Below are 16,025 nucleotides of genomic sequence, written 5' to 3'. Positions count from 1 at the left end.
AGAATACTGAATATACCATGGACTGCCAGAAGAACGAACAAATTTGTCTTGGAAGAAGTACAGCCAGAATGCTCCTTAGAAGTAAAGATGGCAAGACTTCATCTCACGTATTTTGGACATGTTATCAGGAGGGACCAGTTTCTGGAGAAGGACATCATGCTTGGTAAAGTAGATGGTCAGTGAAAAAGAGGAAGACCCCTAATGAGATGGACTGACACAGTGACTGCAACAATAGGCTCAAGCATAACAACAATTGTGAGGATGGCACAGGTTGGGCCAGTGTTTTGTTCTGTTGTACATGGGGTCACTATGAGTTGGAATCAGCTTGACAGCACCTAGCAACAACAATAGTTTCTCATGGCTCTATGGATACTTGTCCCATAACATGCTCTGTACTTCCCGTCTAATTGGTGGTGATGGTACTACTGTTAATAAATGATGATGATGATAATGATAGCTACAACCATGGAGCATTATGTACCAGGCATTGTGCTACATGTTTATATACTTTGTAACTCATTTAATCTTCACAACAATCTATGTTGGATAATACGATCCTTTATTTTATAGATGAAGAAACTGAGGCTCAGAGAACTTAAGTAATATACCCACAGTCAGGCAGCCAGTAAGTAGCAGAGCTGGAACTTGAACCTAGGTTTATTTAATTCCAAAGTCTCCATGCTATAGTGTCACTAATGTGCTCTTAGGGTCAGCAAAAAGAGGAAGACCTCAACGAGATAGACTGACACAGTGGCTGCAACAATGGGCTCAAGCATAGCAACGATTTTAGGATGGCGCAGGACCGGGCAGTGTTTCGTTCCGTAGTACATAGGGTCGCTATGAGTTGGAACGAGCTCGACAGCACCTAACAACAACAATGTGCTCTTTGCTTAAATATCAGATACTCAATCTAATCAGAACTGTGTAAAATAAAAACAAATAAGCCCTGAGATTTGCAGTTAAACATGGTAGATTAAACACATATCTTTCAGGAGATTCCTCAGAAAAAACCAACTCAAATTATCATAAAGGAATTAAAAAAAAAAAAAACTGAAGATATAAACTCACAAGGAAAAAGAGAATGCGAAATGGTCAACAATTACTTAAAAACAAAGATGAGAAGGTAAGGGGGCAGGAAAACTAGATTACTGGAAACGGAACAACCAGAACAGAAATAATGAGAATGTTCACCCATTGTGAAGACTGTAACCAATGTCACTGAACAATTTGAGTAGAAATTGTTGAATGGAAACTTAATCTGCTACACAAACTTTCACCAAAAACACAATAAAATATTATTTTAAAAAAGAGAGAGGGAGAGAAAATGGGAGAAGAGACAACAGTAGATAAGAAGTAAAGCAGAGAAAGCTGAAAGCTAAGCACCTGTAGCTGGAAAGTCAGTAAGACACGAACCCTTTGTGCCACAGTGCTCAGAAAGGCCAGAATTGTAGGCATCAGGTATATTGGAAGCAAAGGTGAAAAGTGCAAATATGCAAAAACAAACAAAAAAGAGTGCAAGTAAACACAGGAGGATGATAATAAGGAGGACCGTCTAAGAAATAGTTATAGCTCCAGATCTGCTCTACCAGCAGACAAATGCAGACAAATTCCTCTCCCCCATTCTAACTGAAGATGTGAAAGAGGTAGAAAGGTTAAAATATGGGGTTCTGCATTATGGTACAGCGTCTGTCAGGTGAAGGTAGAGAAGAGGCACCCATTCTGAAAATGGGGATTGAGTGAAAATCTGCATGGTGAAGACACACCCTCCCCTCAATTCCTTTACTAGCCTCCCAAAATATTGACAGCCAAGCATATAACTCCCAGGTAAGAAGCTGGAAAATTCTCAGGGGAAACTTACTGGCCCAAGTGAAAAGACCCACCCAACTGGCTTCCACCCAATCACCCTCACTAAGATCTACTAATCATCAAGCCGTGCTTGCATATAGAGAGCTTCCAAGTCCCCTTTTAATGCCTCAAGAAAGAACAGCCAAGCATCACCAGACATTTGATGAAAGCCTCTACTGTGAAAGGCTGAGACCAAAAGAAATTAAAAAAAAAAAAAAAAAAAAACTTGAAATATTACAGACTAAAACTCCAAAAAAGAAAAAATTTAAGCATAATTTATGTCCTTGAAAACATAAAGATATCATATTCATGAAGCAAGAATAAAACAAAAAAAAAAACCCTCAAACCCGTTGCCACTGAGTCGATTCTGACTTATAACAACCCCATAGGACAGAGCAGAACTTTCCCACAGGATTTCAAGGGAGCGGCTGGTGGATTCGAATGGCTGACCTTCTGGTTAGCAACTGACCTCTTAACCACTGAGCCACCAGTGCTCCAAAGCAAGAATAAGACGTTATAAAAAGAAATAAAGAATAAGATCAGGCTTTAAGAAATTAAGTATGTGGTTGAATGTATTTAAAAACTAGGTAGAAGATTTATAATATAAAATGAAGAAAAATTTTTGAACGTAGAATAAACACAAAGAAAACAGGAGATAAAAAGTAAAATAAGAGGACTAGTTCAGGAACATCATTCAATTAATAGGAGTTTTAAAAAGAGATTAAAGAATAATCTGTAATGAAAGCAATGAGTTTCCAGAATTATGAAGTTCACTGAGTGCACAGCCCAACAAATGAAGAGATAAACTCTAAGGCACATCATTGTTGAAATTTCAAAATACTGGGGATAAAAAGAAAAAAATCAGGTCACATATAAATGATCAGGAATCCATGTGTCAACACTGAATGCTAAAAGACCATAGAAAAATGCCTTCAAATTTCTGAGGAAACCGTTTCCAATACAGAATTCTATAATCCAGCCAAATTGTGACTAGATGAAACACAGTTTCAGATATGCAAGTGTGGTGCAATTAATTACTTTCTGTGTGGCCTTCTAGCCATAGTCTTGTAACTCCCACCCAGATGACTGTGTGATAGGGTAATTGTGACCTACCGAGGGGATTGATCAGTTTTGCCTTAAAAGAGAGCCAATTCCATAGTAGAGAGGAGGAGCCCACCACCACCAAGAAAGGAGAGACCAGTAGGAGAGACCCAGCAGCAAAGACCCAGCAGCAGGAGACAGTGTGGTGGGCTTCCCTGCCCACGGAGAAAGCCGAATGCCTTTGGGCAGAGACTGAGAGCCAGCGAGAGGTGTGCCTGCAAGCACAGCTGGGGAGAGGATATCTTGATGGAAGAACTGTATCCCTACTGTTCTTGAGCCTGAATTGTAAACTGTTAACTTCCTTAATAAACACCATAATTGTGAGCATGGTCTGTGAGTTCTGTGTGGCCACTGCAATGAATTATCGAACCCAGTAGAGAGTGCTGTGGGAGGGACAGTTGGTGTCGGAATTACTACTGACGGCAAAGAGAGGAGGCGTGTCTGAGCTCCACCTCATAGGAATCAGCCTTGGGCTGTTGATCTTGCTTCTCCTTCCCCCTCGTGGGGTTGGAGGAGGTCAGACACTTCCCACAAGCTGATTTTACAGCAAGATCTCAAAAAGTTTACCTTTCATGAACGCTTTCTCAGGAAACTATTGGAGGGAGTGTTTCAGCAAAACAAGGGAAAATTTCAAGAAAGTGGAAGAAATGAGATCCAGGAAACATGGAAAGAGACAAAAGGAATTCCTAAGATGAAATATAGACTGATAAACATGATAAAGGGTGAAGAAATCGAAGTTGTCGAAGATTTCATTCTACCTGAATCAACAATCAATGCCCATGGAAGCAGCAGTCAAGAAATTAAACAACGTATTGCACTGGGCCAATATGGTATGTAAAAAAAAACTCTAAAATCTTAAAAAGCAACAATGTCACTTTGGCTAAGGTGTGCCTGGTCTTTTCAATCGCCTCATATGCATGCAAAAGCTGAACAATGAAAAAAAAAAGAAGAAGAATTGACACATTTGAATTGTGGTGTTGGCAAAAAATATCGAATATACTATGGACTGCCAGAAGAACAAATCAGTCTTAGAAGAAATACCACCAGAATGCTCCTTAGGGTGAGAATGACAAGTCTTGCTTACCTTGAACACATCATCAGGAAAAACCAAGCACTAGAAAAGAACATCATGTTTGATAAAGCAGAGGGTCAGCGAAAATGAGGGAAACCCTCAATGAGATGGATTAAAACAATACACAGTGGGTTCAAACATAAAAATGTTCATGAGGATGGTGCAGAACCAGGCAATGTTCAGTCCTGTTATACTTTAGTCGTTATGAGTTGGAGCCGACTTAATGGCAACTAACAACAAGATGAAAAAAATGGAAGTTTCAAGATGATGGCTGTGCAGCAGGCCTAGAGAAGACCAGTACAGAACATACTAGAACACAAAAGCACAGGACACCAGGAGGGATGGCTCCAAGGAGAAAAAAAAAAGAATCTACCTTATATGTTCGAGTATTGTTTTTAACATTTTATTGTGCTTTAGGTCAAAGTTTACATAGCAAATTAATTTTCCAATCAATGATTCTTATGCAGATTGTTTCATGATCTTGGTTGCAATCCCTGCAATGTGTCAGCGCTCTCCCCATTTTCTCCCTGGGTTCCCCGTTTCCATTAATCTGGTTTCCCTGTTCCTCCCTGTCTTCTCATCTTTGGTTTTGGGCAACTGTTGCCCTTTTGGTCTTGTACAGTCGATTGTTCTGAGAAGCACCTTCTTCACAGATGTTATTGTTTATTTTACAGCCCCGCCTATTATTTGGCTGAAAGGTGGCCTCCAGGAATGTCTATAGTTTCAAGTTAGAAGGTTGTCTTAGGGCAATAGTGCTGGGGGTGCCTCCAATCTCTTTCAGACCAGTAAATCTGGTCTTTTTTTTTTTAATTTGAATTTTGTTCTACATTTTTTACTTATTCTACCTGAGACCTTCTATTGTGATCTCGGTCAGAGCAGTCTGTAGTGGTAGCAGAACACCATCTAGTTCTGGTCTCAGGTTAGAGGAGGTTGTGGTTCATGTGGGCCATTAGTCCTTTGGACTAATTGCTTCACTGAGTCTTTGGTTTCCCTTGTTCTCCTTTGCTCTAGGTGGGAAAAGACCAACAGTTGCTGCTTAGATGGCTGCTCGCAAACTTATAAGACCCCAGATGCTACTCACCAGGCTAGGATGTAGAACATTATCTTTATTAACTGTGTTTTGCCAATTGACCTAGATGTCCCCCAAGACTATGGTCCTTAGCCTTCATGTCCAGTAGTTCAGTCCCGTATGTTTGACTATTTTGAGAGGAGTTTTACAATTTTGTTGGAGAATTTGGGTATTAATGATAGGCAAGAAGAAAACTAAGCAAATAAAAAAGTAAGACAGTTAATAACAACAGGAAAAATAAAAAGCTATATAAGAAAGGAACAATATTCACACTGCATGGCTCAGCTGTGAATACATCATAGTTATAAACATCAAATAATGATTCAACTAAAATATCTGAAGTATGCAGGAAGGAGAAAGAGAGGGAAGAGGCAATATTTTAAGAGCTCTTCAAATCTTCATCTTCCATTATTGAAGACAATTGATCTAAAACTAGATAGTCAAGAAATGGCAGTATAAGGATTTCATCTAGAGTATGTAGGCAGATACCAGAAGAAAGCTAAAATAGTTGAAATGCATGAAAGTAGTTGCCTCTAGGAAACAGAATTGGGGCAGGGATGGACACAATAAGAAACTACTGCTTTTCATTATAAACCTTGTAGTGACATACACACACACACACACATATATAAAAAATGTAATAATATATATGTATATACAACATAAATATATATATGTTTATTAAAATAGGCTCTGAGAAGACTGCTCACAAATTGCAGGAGCTTTAATTGTTACATGGCCTTCCTGCCATACTAGAGCGTTTCTTGCTTATTACTGGTCCTCAGCCATGCTCATACTATGTGAGCCTATACCTCTATCACTCTCCTTCAAAAGAGCTCTACCGTGGATGTAGGTAGTAGTTGGCTAGCTAAAAACAGTGACTCTTAGTAAGTGTACTTATTAGTCTCCACAAAGGCCTACTGAAGCACTTCATAAATAAGAAACCTCACAAATCCAAAGTGTTAATGTTTGAGTTTTAAAAGAAACGTTAGGCGTTCAATTTAGCAACTCATATTCTCAGGTAACCAAAATACCTAGTAAACAAATACATTTCATACATTTTTAAAGTATATCTTCAGAAATTTAAAGAATGTGTGTGTGTATGTATGACATTCAGAAATCTCAAAACACTGAAAATATAAATCATAATGGATTAGCCTCTGCCGCCATATAAAATAAGGATAGCCTTCAATCTCTTGGCTAGGGGTTCTCAATTCCAGCTACCGTCACAATGATCTGTGGAGTTTTCTTCAAAAACACAGCTGCCTAGGCATCATCCTAAAGATTCTGCTTCATTAGATCTGTGGGAGAGGTTGGGAATCTGTTTTTAATCTCAGAAGAGATTCTGATGTGCAGCCAGGTTAAGAAAACCTGTTCTAGGGTAATATGCCAAAAATCTATAATAAAAATTGGGACTATAGCCATAAACATTCATTTATCATCATAACTTTTTTAACTTACACTGTTGGGAACGATGCTATTACTGCCTTGTCTGTGAGGGTCCATCATGATTCCTGTATGAATGAGATATGCTCCAAATTAACTTCAATAAAATATAATCAAACTTTTTAGAAGTTATATATATCAAAGTTTATGTTTTCTTAGTAGTTTGCTTAATAGTTGGCTGGAATCCTTTCTAGAAGGACATGTAAAAATATATTTGCTTTTACTTTCCAAGTTTAGCTAAAGATACTTTTAAAGAAAAGCTGAAATATTTATGAAAGCTAATTAAAACTATCTCCGAAAGTAGCATGTCAAATTAAGAAACTGCATCAAATGAACTGCAAAAAAAATTCTATTTTATATATCTATGTGTTCTACTATATCACAATGGTAAGACAGTCAAGTTTCAGAGTTGAAAATCAACGTTATTTCAGTTACCAGGAATGAACCATCAGATCATAAAATTTCTTAACCTAGACCTAATCACAGACTTTTCTGCAGTATATTTTTTAAAAGCACATGAGCATACACACTTTCTTCAGGCATGAAAATTATGTTACCTTGAATATTTGGTGCTGCTGAAGAATCTGATGATGCAGCTTGGTACGGCAAGTCTGTATTCAACTGCAAAAGATAGCCCTCAACTGTAGGCACTTCATCCCACTTGACATGAAAAGAGTTGGTAGTGGCTTTGATCAGTTGTACTTGTGAGGGTGCTGGTGGTTTCTCTAAAGAACAATATCCACATTGTACACTTAAGCTTCAAATTTATCAAGTTTGCCTACATAGTTTGTGGGGACGTGGAACTTTGAAAACATCAGCAACGAATATTTCATCTGTTTACCAAGTGGGGGAAATTTTACTCAGATAAACATAGCTATAATAGGTCAAATGAAAATAGTTTGGGGTTCTGACTCTATTTAATTCCTTATAAAGACAAATCTGTAAACAAAACAATCCAGTTCCAAACTACTTGAGTCATAAGATTCTGGAAAAAGAAAGTTTAATCCTAGAGTTAGAGGGAAAAATCAAGTATTATATAGTTATAGCCACATTATTTTACCTTCTTTAGAAGTTCTAAACTTTTTAATTTTAAGATCCAATTTTTAGCCAATAGCATATATCTTAGAAACACTGCTAATGTCAGCAGAAATGACATGAACACGATATTTTGGAAAAACATAATTTCTCTAAAATATCCTCTTATCAACACGTTATTAAAACAGTACTAAATACTACCAACATTTCCAAAACATAGACTATAAAACAGTCACAGAATCTTAGGGCTGGAAAAAAGAACCTCAGATTATTTATACAATATCCTTTTCCTCTTTTATATCTTTATAGAGTCAAAACCAAATCCACTGCGTCGAGTCGATTCTGACTCATAGTGACCCTACAGGACAGAGCAGAATTGCCCCATAGGGTTTCCAAGAAGCAGCTGGTGGATTCCAACTGCCAACCTTTCAGTTAGCAGTCAATCACTTTAACCATTGTGCCACCGAGGCTCCTAGTGGTCATCGAATTATGGCCCATGAGCCAAATTCAGCCCATGCCTATTTTTGTAAATAAAGTTGTAGTGGAACATAGATATGCTCATTTTTTTTATGTATTGTGTATGGCTGCTTTGAAGCTACAACTGCAGAGTTGAGTAGCTGTAACAGAGACCATAGGGCCTGAAAACCTAAATTACTTACTATCTGGCCCTTTACAGAAAAAAAAAAAAAATTGATGACTGTTTTAAAGGATAATTAAGCCTCATTCCTTTAACTATTCCTATAAGTTCCTCTGTGATTGCATTCATAATCCAGTTTACTTATGTTTCTCAAAGACAACCCACACCTGAACAGAAGCTGGTACAGGACAGGCCCAGGAAGTATACTACCCACATAACAGAAGTTACATAAAAAGAGATCAGAGAAAACAAAGAGGTGTAAATCCATGAAATAAATCAGGAAAATTACCCAAAGCTAAAGTACATGAGTTTCCAGACTGAAAAAGGCCCCGAGTACTCAACACAACGGACTGAAAACAGACACACAATCAGGCACGTTATCGTGAAATTAAAGAACAGTGGAAACAAAGGGAAAATCCTGAAAGCTTCCAGACGGGGAGAAAAGGTCACTTTCAAACGGACCAAAAACCAGAAGTGGTTTGGATTTTGCAATGACAACTCTGGAAGCTTGAATATAATAGAACAATGCGTTAAAAATTCTAAAGAATAATGATTTCCAAGTGAGCATTCTATTTCCATCCAAACTACCAGTTAAGTGGGAAGGCAGATTAAGCACATTTTCAAACAATGTAAGATCTCAAAATAATTGTATCACCTATGCACCCTTTTCCTGGAAAGTATTCCACAAAAAATGAGGAAGTAAACTAAGAAAGGGAAAAAATATGAGAACCAGGAAACAGGGAATCCAACACAGGTGAGAGGCAAAAGATATCCCCCAGGAAGGTGATGAAGAGAGATTCCAAGATAATCCCTGATCTATTTGTAGAGGGTAACCATCCCAGATTGGAGCAGGAGAAATTTCTTCAAGGCAATGAAACTTGGTAGAATATCTGATCCATCTGACCATAATGAGAGAAAATTTAAACAAATGACAGAGAGTATAGATTGAATTAGTGGTAAATATATAGAAATTTAAAACAAACAAAAGTGACTACTAGTATTACTTCATGGCAAATAAAAATTTGTGCAAGGAAGGTATTCACAGTATTCTACGTGGCTTAGCTGTGAATAGTGTTTATATTGTCATAGTGTAAACACTGAATACTCATCTAACAAAATTTTAGTGTAAATATATTGAGAGAATGGAAGATATGGAAGGTGTCTGAGAGAGCAGTGAGGAACAGTGGGAAGAAGAGATAAATCCTTAAATACACTGTAGAAAGTGACATTATGTCTAAACTGAAAAAAAGTTAAAGTAACAATACATGCATCTTATATAGAGTTATGAAAACAAATGCCCAAAGAATCCTTTAACAGAAGTGAAAGCAGATGCTGGTGAGGCAAGGAAAATGGGGGAAGGTGGGAACAAAGGACTGTTATTTTTCATTAAAAGCCATATAGAATTATGTTAATCTTTTAATTGTTATTGAATGCACAAAGTTTAACTAAAAGTGAAAAAAAGCAAGATGAAGAGTCTCTCATCCCCCAAAATACTGATGCTAACTTATCAAGAGATAAGGCCAACTTATAATAGAGGCCACAACTACTTTTAGATGGACACTGGTGTCTAAAACCTTTTATGGAAAGGTTTATGGAAAAACTGGCCATTCAGAGCTAATGATTTGCAACCTTTTTAAGTCCCTGATCCCTTAGAGAATCTGCTTACAGTGATGGATTCTCTACTGAGCAAAATTCACATGCACACATTTTTTCATCCAATTTCAAAGACCAAAGTCCATCACTGGACCTTGGTTAATCATGCGTGATTTCAAAGATAAATCAGTAAGTTGGATTTTCTATATTTCTTTCCTGCTTGCTTCTCCCACAGAAAACATTAAGTCTCTAACTTAATTGTTCCATTTATTAATTTTTCAATTATCTTAATTTTAAAATTAAACTGTTTTTATATTATAAAAGTATATTACTGTAAAAAATATGGGTAAGAGAAAAACCTTAAAGAAAATGAGCAATCCTACCTTTCAGATAATACTTTGGTGTGTATCCCTTCAGATATTTCTATTTATACATTAAAAAAAAAAAAAAACTGGAGTCATAGTGCATCTTTTGTAGCCATAGTATATGCTATGGAGTCTATTCATTTTGCATGCTTTTCTCCTATAACAACATATATTATATTTCCAGATCTGATTTCTCTATGGGCCTTTAGACTTGTTTACTCATTCAACTGTCTATTTCACATCCTTATTACATCCTTAGCATGGACAAAATGGAACTCTTAATTTTTTCCACAAATTTGTTTTCCCCTCAGCCTTTACCATCTCACTAAATGAAAATACCACCAAATTATTCAAGCTAAAAACTTAGGAGTCATCCTTCATGCCACTCTGTCACCTGCCACACCTAATTCATCAGTCAGTTCTGTCAGCAAGAATTCCAAAATACACTCTGAATTTTTCCATTTCTCTCCATCTCCATTGTCCTGCTATAGTCTAAGACATTGCTCTGACTACTGCAAAAGCCACCTACCTTGTTTCCTGCTTGCACTTTTGCCCCTTTACAATTTATTTTCCACACAACTCCCAACGAGCATTCCAAAATGAACATTAGATCACGTCACATCTCTCCTTTAAACTTATAACATAACTTACCAGTGTACTGTAAATACAATTTAAACTCTACCATGACCTTCTAGGCCCTACACGATTTGTCCTGTGGTCACTCTCTAATCTCCCTTCTCACGCTCTCCTCTTTGTTCACTCAGTTCAAATCATTCCCAAACATGCCAAGTATTCCTATCTCAGGGCCCTTGTACTTGCTGTTCACTGTACCTGCAGTGTTCTTTCCCAGCTTTTTACATAGGTAGCGCCTTCTCACCACTTGGATCACTACTCAAATACCATCTCATCATGGAGGCCTCTTCTGATCACCCACTCTGAAGTAGCCACCCTACCCCATTCCCAGCAGCTCCTATCACTATCTTATGGTTAGTTTTATTGTCTTACCAGGAACTGATATTATTTTGTTAATTTGTTTGATTAGTGCCTATCATCATCCCTGCCCTCACATCCCCTAGAACTTAAGTTCTTTGATAACAGGAACATTCTTAGTCTCGTTCACTACTGTATTCTCAGCATTTAGAACAATTCCAGGTATACAGTTGTCAATCAATCAGTATTTATTGAAAAATGGATGCGAGTTCCATTTTTTAAAAAAATTAGTGTTCTATTACTTTCTTTAAAACTTTTTATTTTGGAATAATTTTAGACTTAGAGAAAAGTTACGAAGATAGTACAGAGTTCCCACATACCCTTTACCAAGCTTCCCTTCATGTTAACATCTTACGTAACCATAATACATTTGTCAAAACTAAGAAATTATCGTTGGTGAAACTATTAACTAAACTACAGACTACTCAAGTTTCATCAGTTTTTCAATTAATGACCTTTTTTGTTCCAGGATCCAATCCAGGATACTACACTGCATTTAGTTGTCATTTTTCTTTAGTCTCCTCCAATTTGTAGCTATTTTTCACTCTTTGTTATTCATGACCTTGAAATATTTGGAGTATTGTTCATATATCCTGCACAATGTTTCTCAATATGGGTCTGTCTGATATTTTCTCATGGTTAGGCTGTGATTACAGATGTTTGGGAAAAATACCACAGAGGTAAAGTGCCTTCACACTGCATGATATCTAGGGGTAAATGATACTAACATGACGTTATCACTAGTGATGTTAGCCTTGATCACTTTATTAAGGTGGTGTTTCCTAGGTTTCTTCACTTTAAGTCACTATTTTCCCCCTTTCCATACTCTATTCTTTGGAAGCAAGTCACTAAAGCGGAGGAGAATCAAGTTCCACTCTTGGAGGGGGTAGTATCTGCATATATTATTTGTCCCATTCATTTTTAATTATGGAAAATAGAGGTGATGGCATTTACAGTAAATCTCAAAAGAGAGACATTATTTGAGTATTTATTTACCTAAAGGACAAATTTTATTTGTTAAATAAGTACTCTTACCTACCAGTATCAAGATACCAAAGATCCTTACAGCAAACTTGACTATTCAATGCTTTTTTGTAGCCATCTCTTCCACTCCAAAAATATAATCGAGTGCCAATTGCAACAGCACAGTGTCCAGCTCTTGGTCTTGGTCTTGAATTTTTCTTATCTTCCAGAGAATCTGATACTAGGGTAGTCCACTCTGCTGTATCTAAAAATACAGAAATATCCAAGACTAATCTATTGTTCTTAAACAACAAAATGATGAAAATTCTTCTATTAAGAAATTTTATTTTAATAAGTAACTCTTAAAAGGCTCACCTAGATTTAGGTAAGAAAATGAACTAGTACATCTCCATTCACAATCATGAGGTGAAGTCTCAATATTTTCCCCCTTATGTGGAACCCATCCACCAAAAATGTACATCCTGAACAACGACAAAAAAAAAAAAAAAAAAAAAAAACAAGAACATAAAGTAGCTAACTTTTTTTATTTTTACTTTCTGGATTTGAAATGCTAAAAAGAATGGACTTAAATTGCTTATTTGTTGACTCAAAGCTTCAGGATTATTAACGCATTTGTCACTGTCAAGGCAATGGGAATAAGATGATGAATAAAACAATGTCTGCCTTCCAGAGTTCACAATTTTATGAAGCAGTACAACATCATAGTTATCTCTCTCTGACAAGATATTTAAAATGTGGAATATTTCGATTACAGAACATTTATAAATCAATATTGTCTATAATATACTAAGGGTATCAGAAAGATGCCCAAATGATCTATGACATCCAAAGTCAAATTTCAAATTGTATGCATACAGTAACCAAAGAGGATTAAGTTTCATATAACTTTGCTATCACTCAAATAAAAAATTTTAAACTATCTTCCTCAGGGCCCTAGGGGTTCTCGAGACACACTTAATGGCTACTGAAGGAAAATGACTCATTAGGCAGGGCTCTGGGCCCGTGAGACCTCTTGCCAACCAGAGAAGCTTTATTTTTATCTATTTTATATATTAGGGTTCCAATGGAAAATTGCATTTTATAAAAGGGTTATGCTAATAAAAAATGTATGACATTGTGTTTAAGCATAAAGACTATTTGGTTTTGAGGCTATTTTAAAAAAAGAACTAATGAGGTTCTAAGATACAGCTAGTAGTTTCCTAAAACATTATTTTTAAGGTTAAATCCCTACACTAGTAAACACCTCAGTAAGTGCCACTTAGACAGTACTCCTAATCCCAGCCCAGTGTTATATAAATAAGAGAACTTGTTGATGGTAGTAATACCTAACATTTATGGGGTGCTCTTTATGTCCCAGGTACTATTCTAAGCATTATATACGTATTAATCCATTTAATTCTCACGACAACCTTGTGAAGTAGGTTGTATTATCTTTCTTATTTTATACTTGCAGAAAATGAGGTACAGACAGATTACGTTTCCTTGCCAAAGCTCATATAGGACCAGCACAGAGATGACACTTGAATTTGGGCAATCTGGTTACAGAGTTTGTATTCTTTTTTTTTTTTTTTAATTATTTTTATTTTTTCCCATACAAAAATTTATACATAGATTGTTATGTGACCCTAATTGCTCTCCCCATACTGTAACAGCACACTCCTCCTTTCCACCCCTGATTCCCCATGTCCATTCAACCAGCTCCTAACCCTCTCTGCTTCCCATCTCACCTCCGGACAGAAGCTGCCCAATTAGTCTCTTGTATCTGCTTGAGTTAAGAGGCACACTCCTCATGAGTATCACTTTATATACCACAGTCCAGTCCAATCCCTGTTTGAAGAGTTCGCCTTGGAAATTGTTTTAGTTCTGGGCTGATAGAGAATCCAGGGGCCATGCTTTCCAGGGTTCCTCCAGTCTCAGTCAGACCATTAAGTCTGGTCTTTTTACTAGAATTTGAGTTCTACACCCCACCTTTCTCCTGCTCCATCCGGGACTCTCTGTTGTGTTCCCTGTTAGGGTGGTCATTGGTGGTAGCCGGGCACCATCTAGTTCTGGTCTCAGGCTGATGAAGTCTCTGGTTTATGTGGTCCTTTCTGTCTCTTGGGCTAATACTTTCCCTTGCGTCTTTGTTGTTCTTTGTTCTCCTTTACTCCAGGTGGTTGGGACCAACCGCTTGCAAGCTTTTAAGAGCCCAGATGCCACTCACCAAAGTAGGATGGAGAACATTTTCTTAATAAGCTTTGTTATGCCAATTGACCTAGATGTCCCCTGAAAGCATGGTCCCCAGACCCTACCCCTGCTACTCTGTCCCTCAAAGTGTTTCATTGTATTCAGGAAACTTCTCAGCTTTGGTTTAGTCCAGTTGTGCTAACTTCCCCTGTAATGTGTGCTGTCCTTCCCTTCACCTAAGATAATTCTTATCTACTATCTAGTTAGTAAATAACCCTCATCCTCCTTCCCCACCCTCATAACCATCAAAGAATGTTTTCTTCTGTGTTTAAACCTTTTCTGGAGTTCTTATAATACTGGTCTTATACAATATTTGTCCTTCTGTGACTGACTAAACACTCAGCATAATGACCTCCAGAATTTGTATTCTAACCCTAGCTCTATACTACCATCCAAAGAATAATCATTGAGAGTATGTGCTGAGTACAAATTAAGCACTATCAAAAACATGTACAAAGAAACAGTGAGTTAGGTGTGTCAAGCTTTTCAAGAAGACAGATCAGTCTGACTACACTGTGCCTTACCCTATGTAATATCCACTCTGTGCAAGCACTGCAAGGAATGCAAAGAAGTATAAGAGGCAGCATGATAAGAAAATGGCACATTAAGTATTTTAGCTTCCGTGGGAACATTATTTTAGCTTCAGTAAGCACAATCAAACATTGCTAAGTTCAGTAACCCATTTCCAAGAAACTAGAAGCATCTCTTTTCTTGGTGTGTATCTTTCTTAAGATGGTTAAAAAACAAAAAAAACATACTTGTTTCCTATAACATTGGCTGTGTGAAGGCTTCGTGGAAGTGGCACTGTCCCTTTAGCCTCTGGTTTTGACCATGCCATAGTTTCTAAAAGTAAAAACAAGTATATTAGCAACTTGATCTAATAACAGCAAATGATTTCAATTTACAGTTTAAAAAAAAAAGAGAACTACCAAAATGAAGCAAAAATGTTTCAAGACAGTTATCTGAATTTCATGTTAAAATAAACATTTACAGCTGACCTAAGTTGCCAATCACAGAAATCTATTTATACTTGAATGTTAATATTTATAATGAAGGTATCCTCAGGGTGCCACCAATTATAAATTAAGTTTAAGGATTTTAACACTTTAAATAAGAGTACTATTGTATACTCTTAGCATCCCAATCACTCCTTCTTAGTATCTCAGAAATAGTTACCCAGGGGCTTTTTACTGACCAGCATACAACATTACTAATGCTACCTTTCTTGTAAGTACAGTAACCATATAATTTATCATCCCCAATTGGGACACTTTTCAGAGTGAAAGGGGGTATTCTTGATAATTGCATGGGACAATAAGCATAAATGAGGATCATCCCAGCAAACCAAGATATACGTACCCTACCTTCAGGGAGCACAGCAGAGTTACTAGCATAAATCTAACATTAGTTTGTTCAACCTGACTGATCAGCAACCATTCACCTCATACCTTAGCTGCCCCTGAGGCTACAAGCGCTGGTTATAAAGTGAGGGCAACTCAATAAATAATGCAATCAAAAATATTTTTCAAAGCATTTTTATTTGCCTTTATTAATCATAAGCTGCTTGACTAGTAGCTGAAAGGTTGGCAGTCTGAAACCCAGAGGCTCTTCAGAAGACAGGCCTGGCGATGTGCTTCCGAAATGTGACAGCCTTGAAAAAAC

The 16,025-nt window shown here is 37.0% G+C and overlaps 1 protein-coding gene across 10 annotated transcripts in view; it reads right to left on the bottom strand.

Moving 5' to 3' along the window:
* Positions 1–16,025, bottom strand: part of HCFC2 (host cell factor C2) — a 41,330-nt gene that overhangs the window by 15,769 nt on the left and 9,536 nt on the right. For all 10 annotated transcript variants that reach the window (XR_002823645.1, XR_002823644.1, XR_002823643.1 and 7 more), the window contains 5 exons: positions 15,122–15,206; positions 12,492–12,598; positions 12,193–12,381; positions 7,091–7,258; positions 6,549–6,601 (listed from right to left, as the gene is read on the bottom strand). Coding sequence is in view for 6 of the 10 variants with exons in the window: in XM_004373775.3 (XP_004373832.1) it covers positions 6,549–6,601; positions 7,091–7,258; positions 12,193–12,381; positions 12,492–12,598; positions 15,122–15,206 (602 nt within the window). In the remaining 4 variants the exon portion in view is untranslated. The remainder of the gene's footprint in view (positions 1–6,548; positions 6,602–7,090; positions 7,259–12,192; positions 12,382–12,491; positions 12,599–15,121; positions 15,207–16,025) is intronic.

The sequence above is a fragment of the Trichechus manatus genome, unplaced genomic scaffold (assembly GCF_000243295.1).
Source record: "Trichechus manatus latirostris isolate Lorelei unplaced genomic scaffold, TriManLat1.0 scaffold00027, whole genome shotgun sequence".
Taxonomy (NCBI): Eukaryota; Metazoa; Chordata; class Mammalia; order Sirenia; family Trichechidae; genus Trichechus; species Trichechus manatus.
Note: the sequence above shows the minus strand (reverse complement) of the source record. Positions and strands in the feature narration are given on the sequence as shown.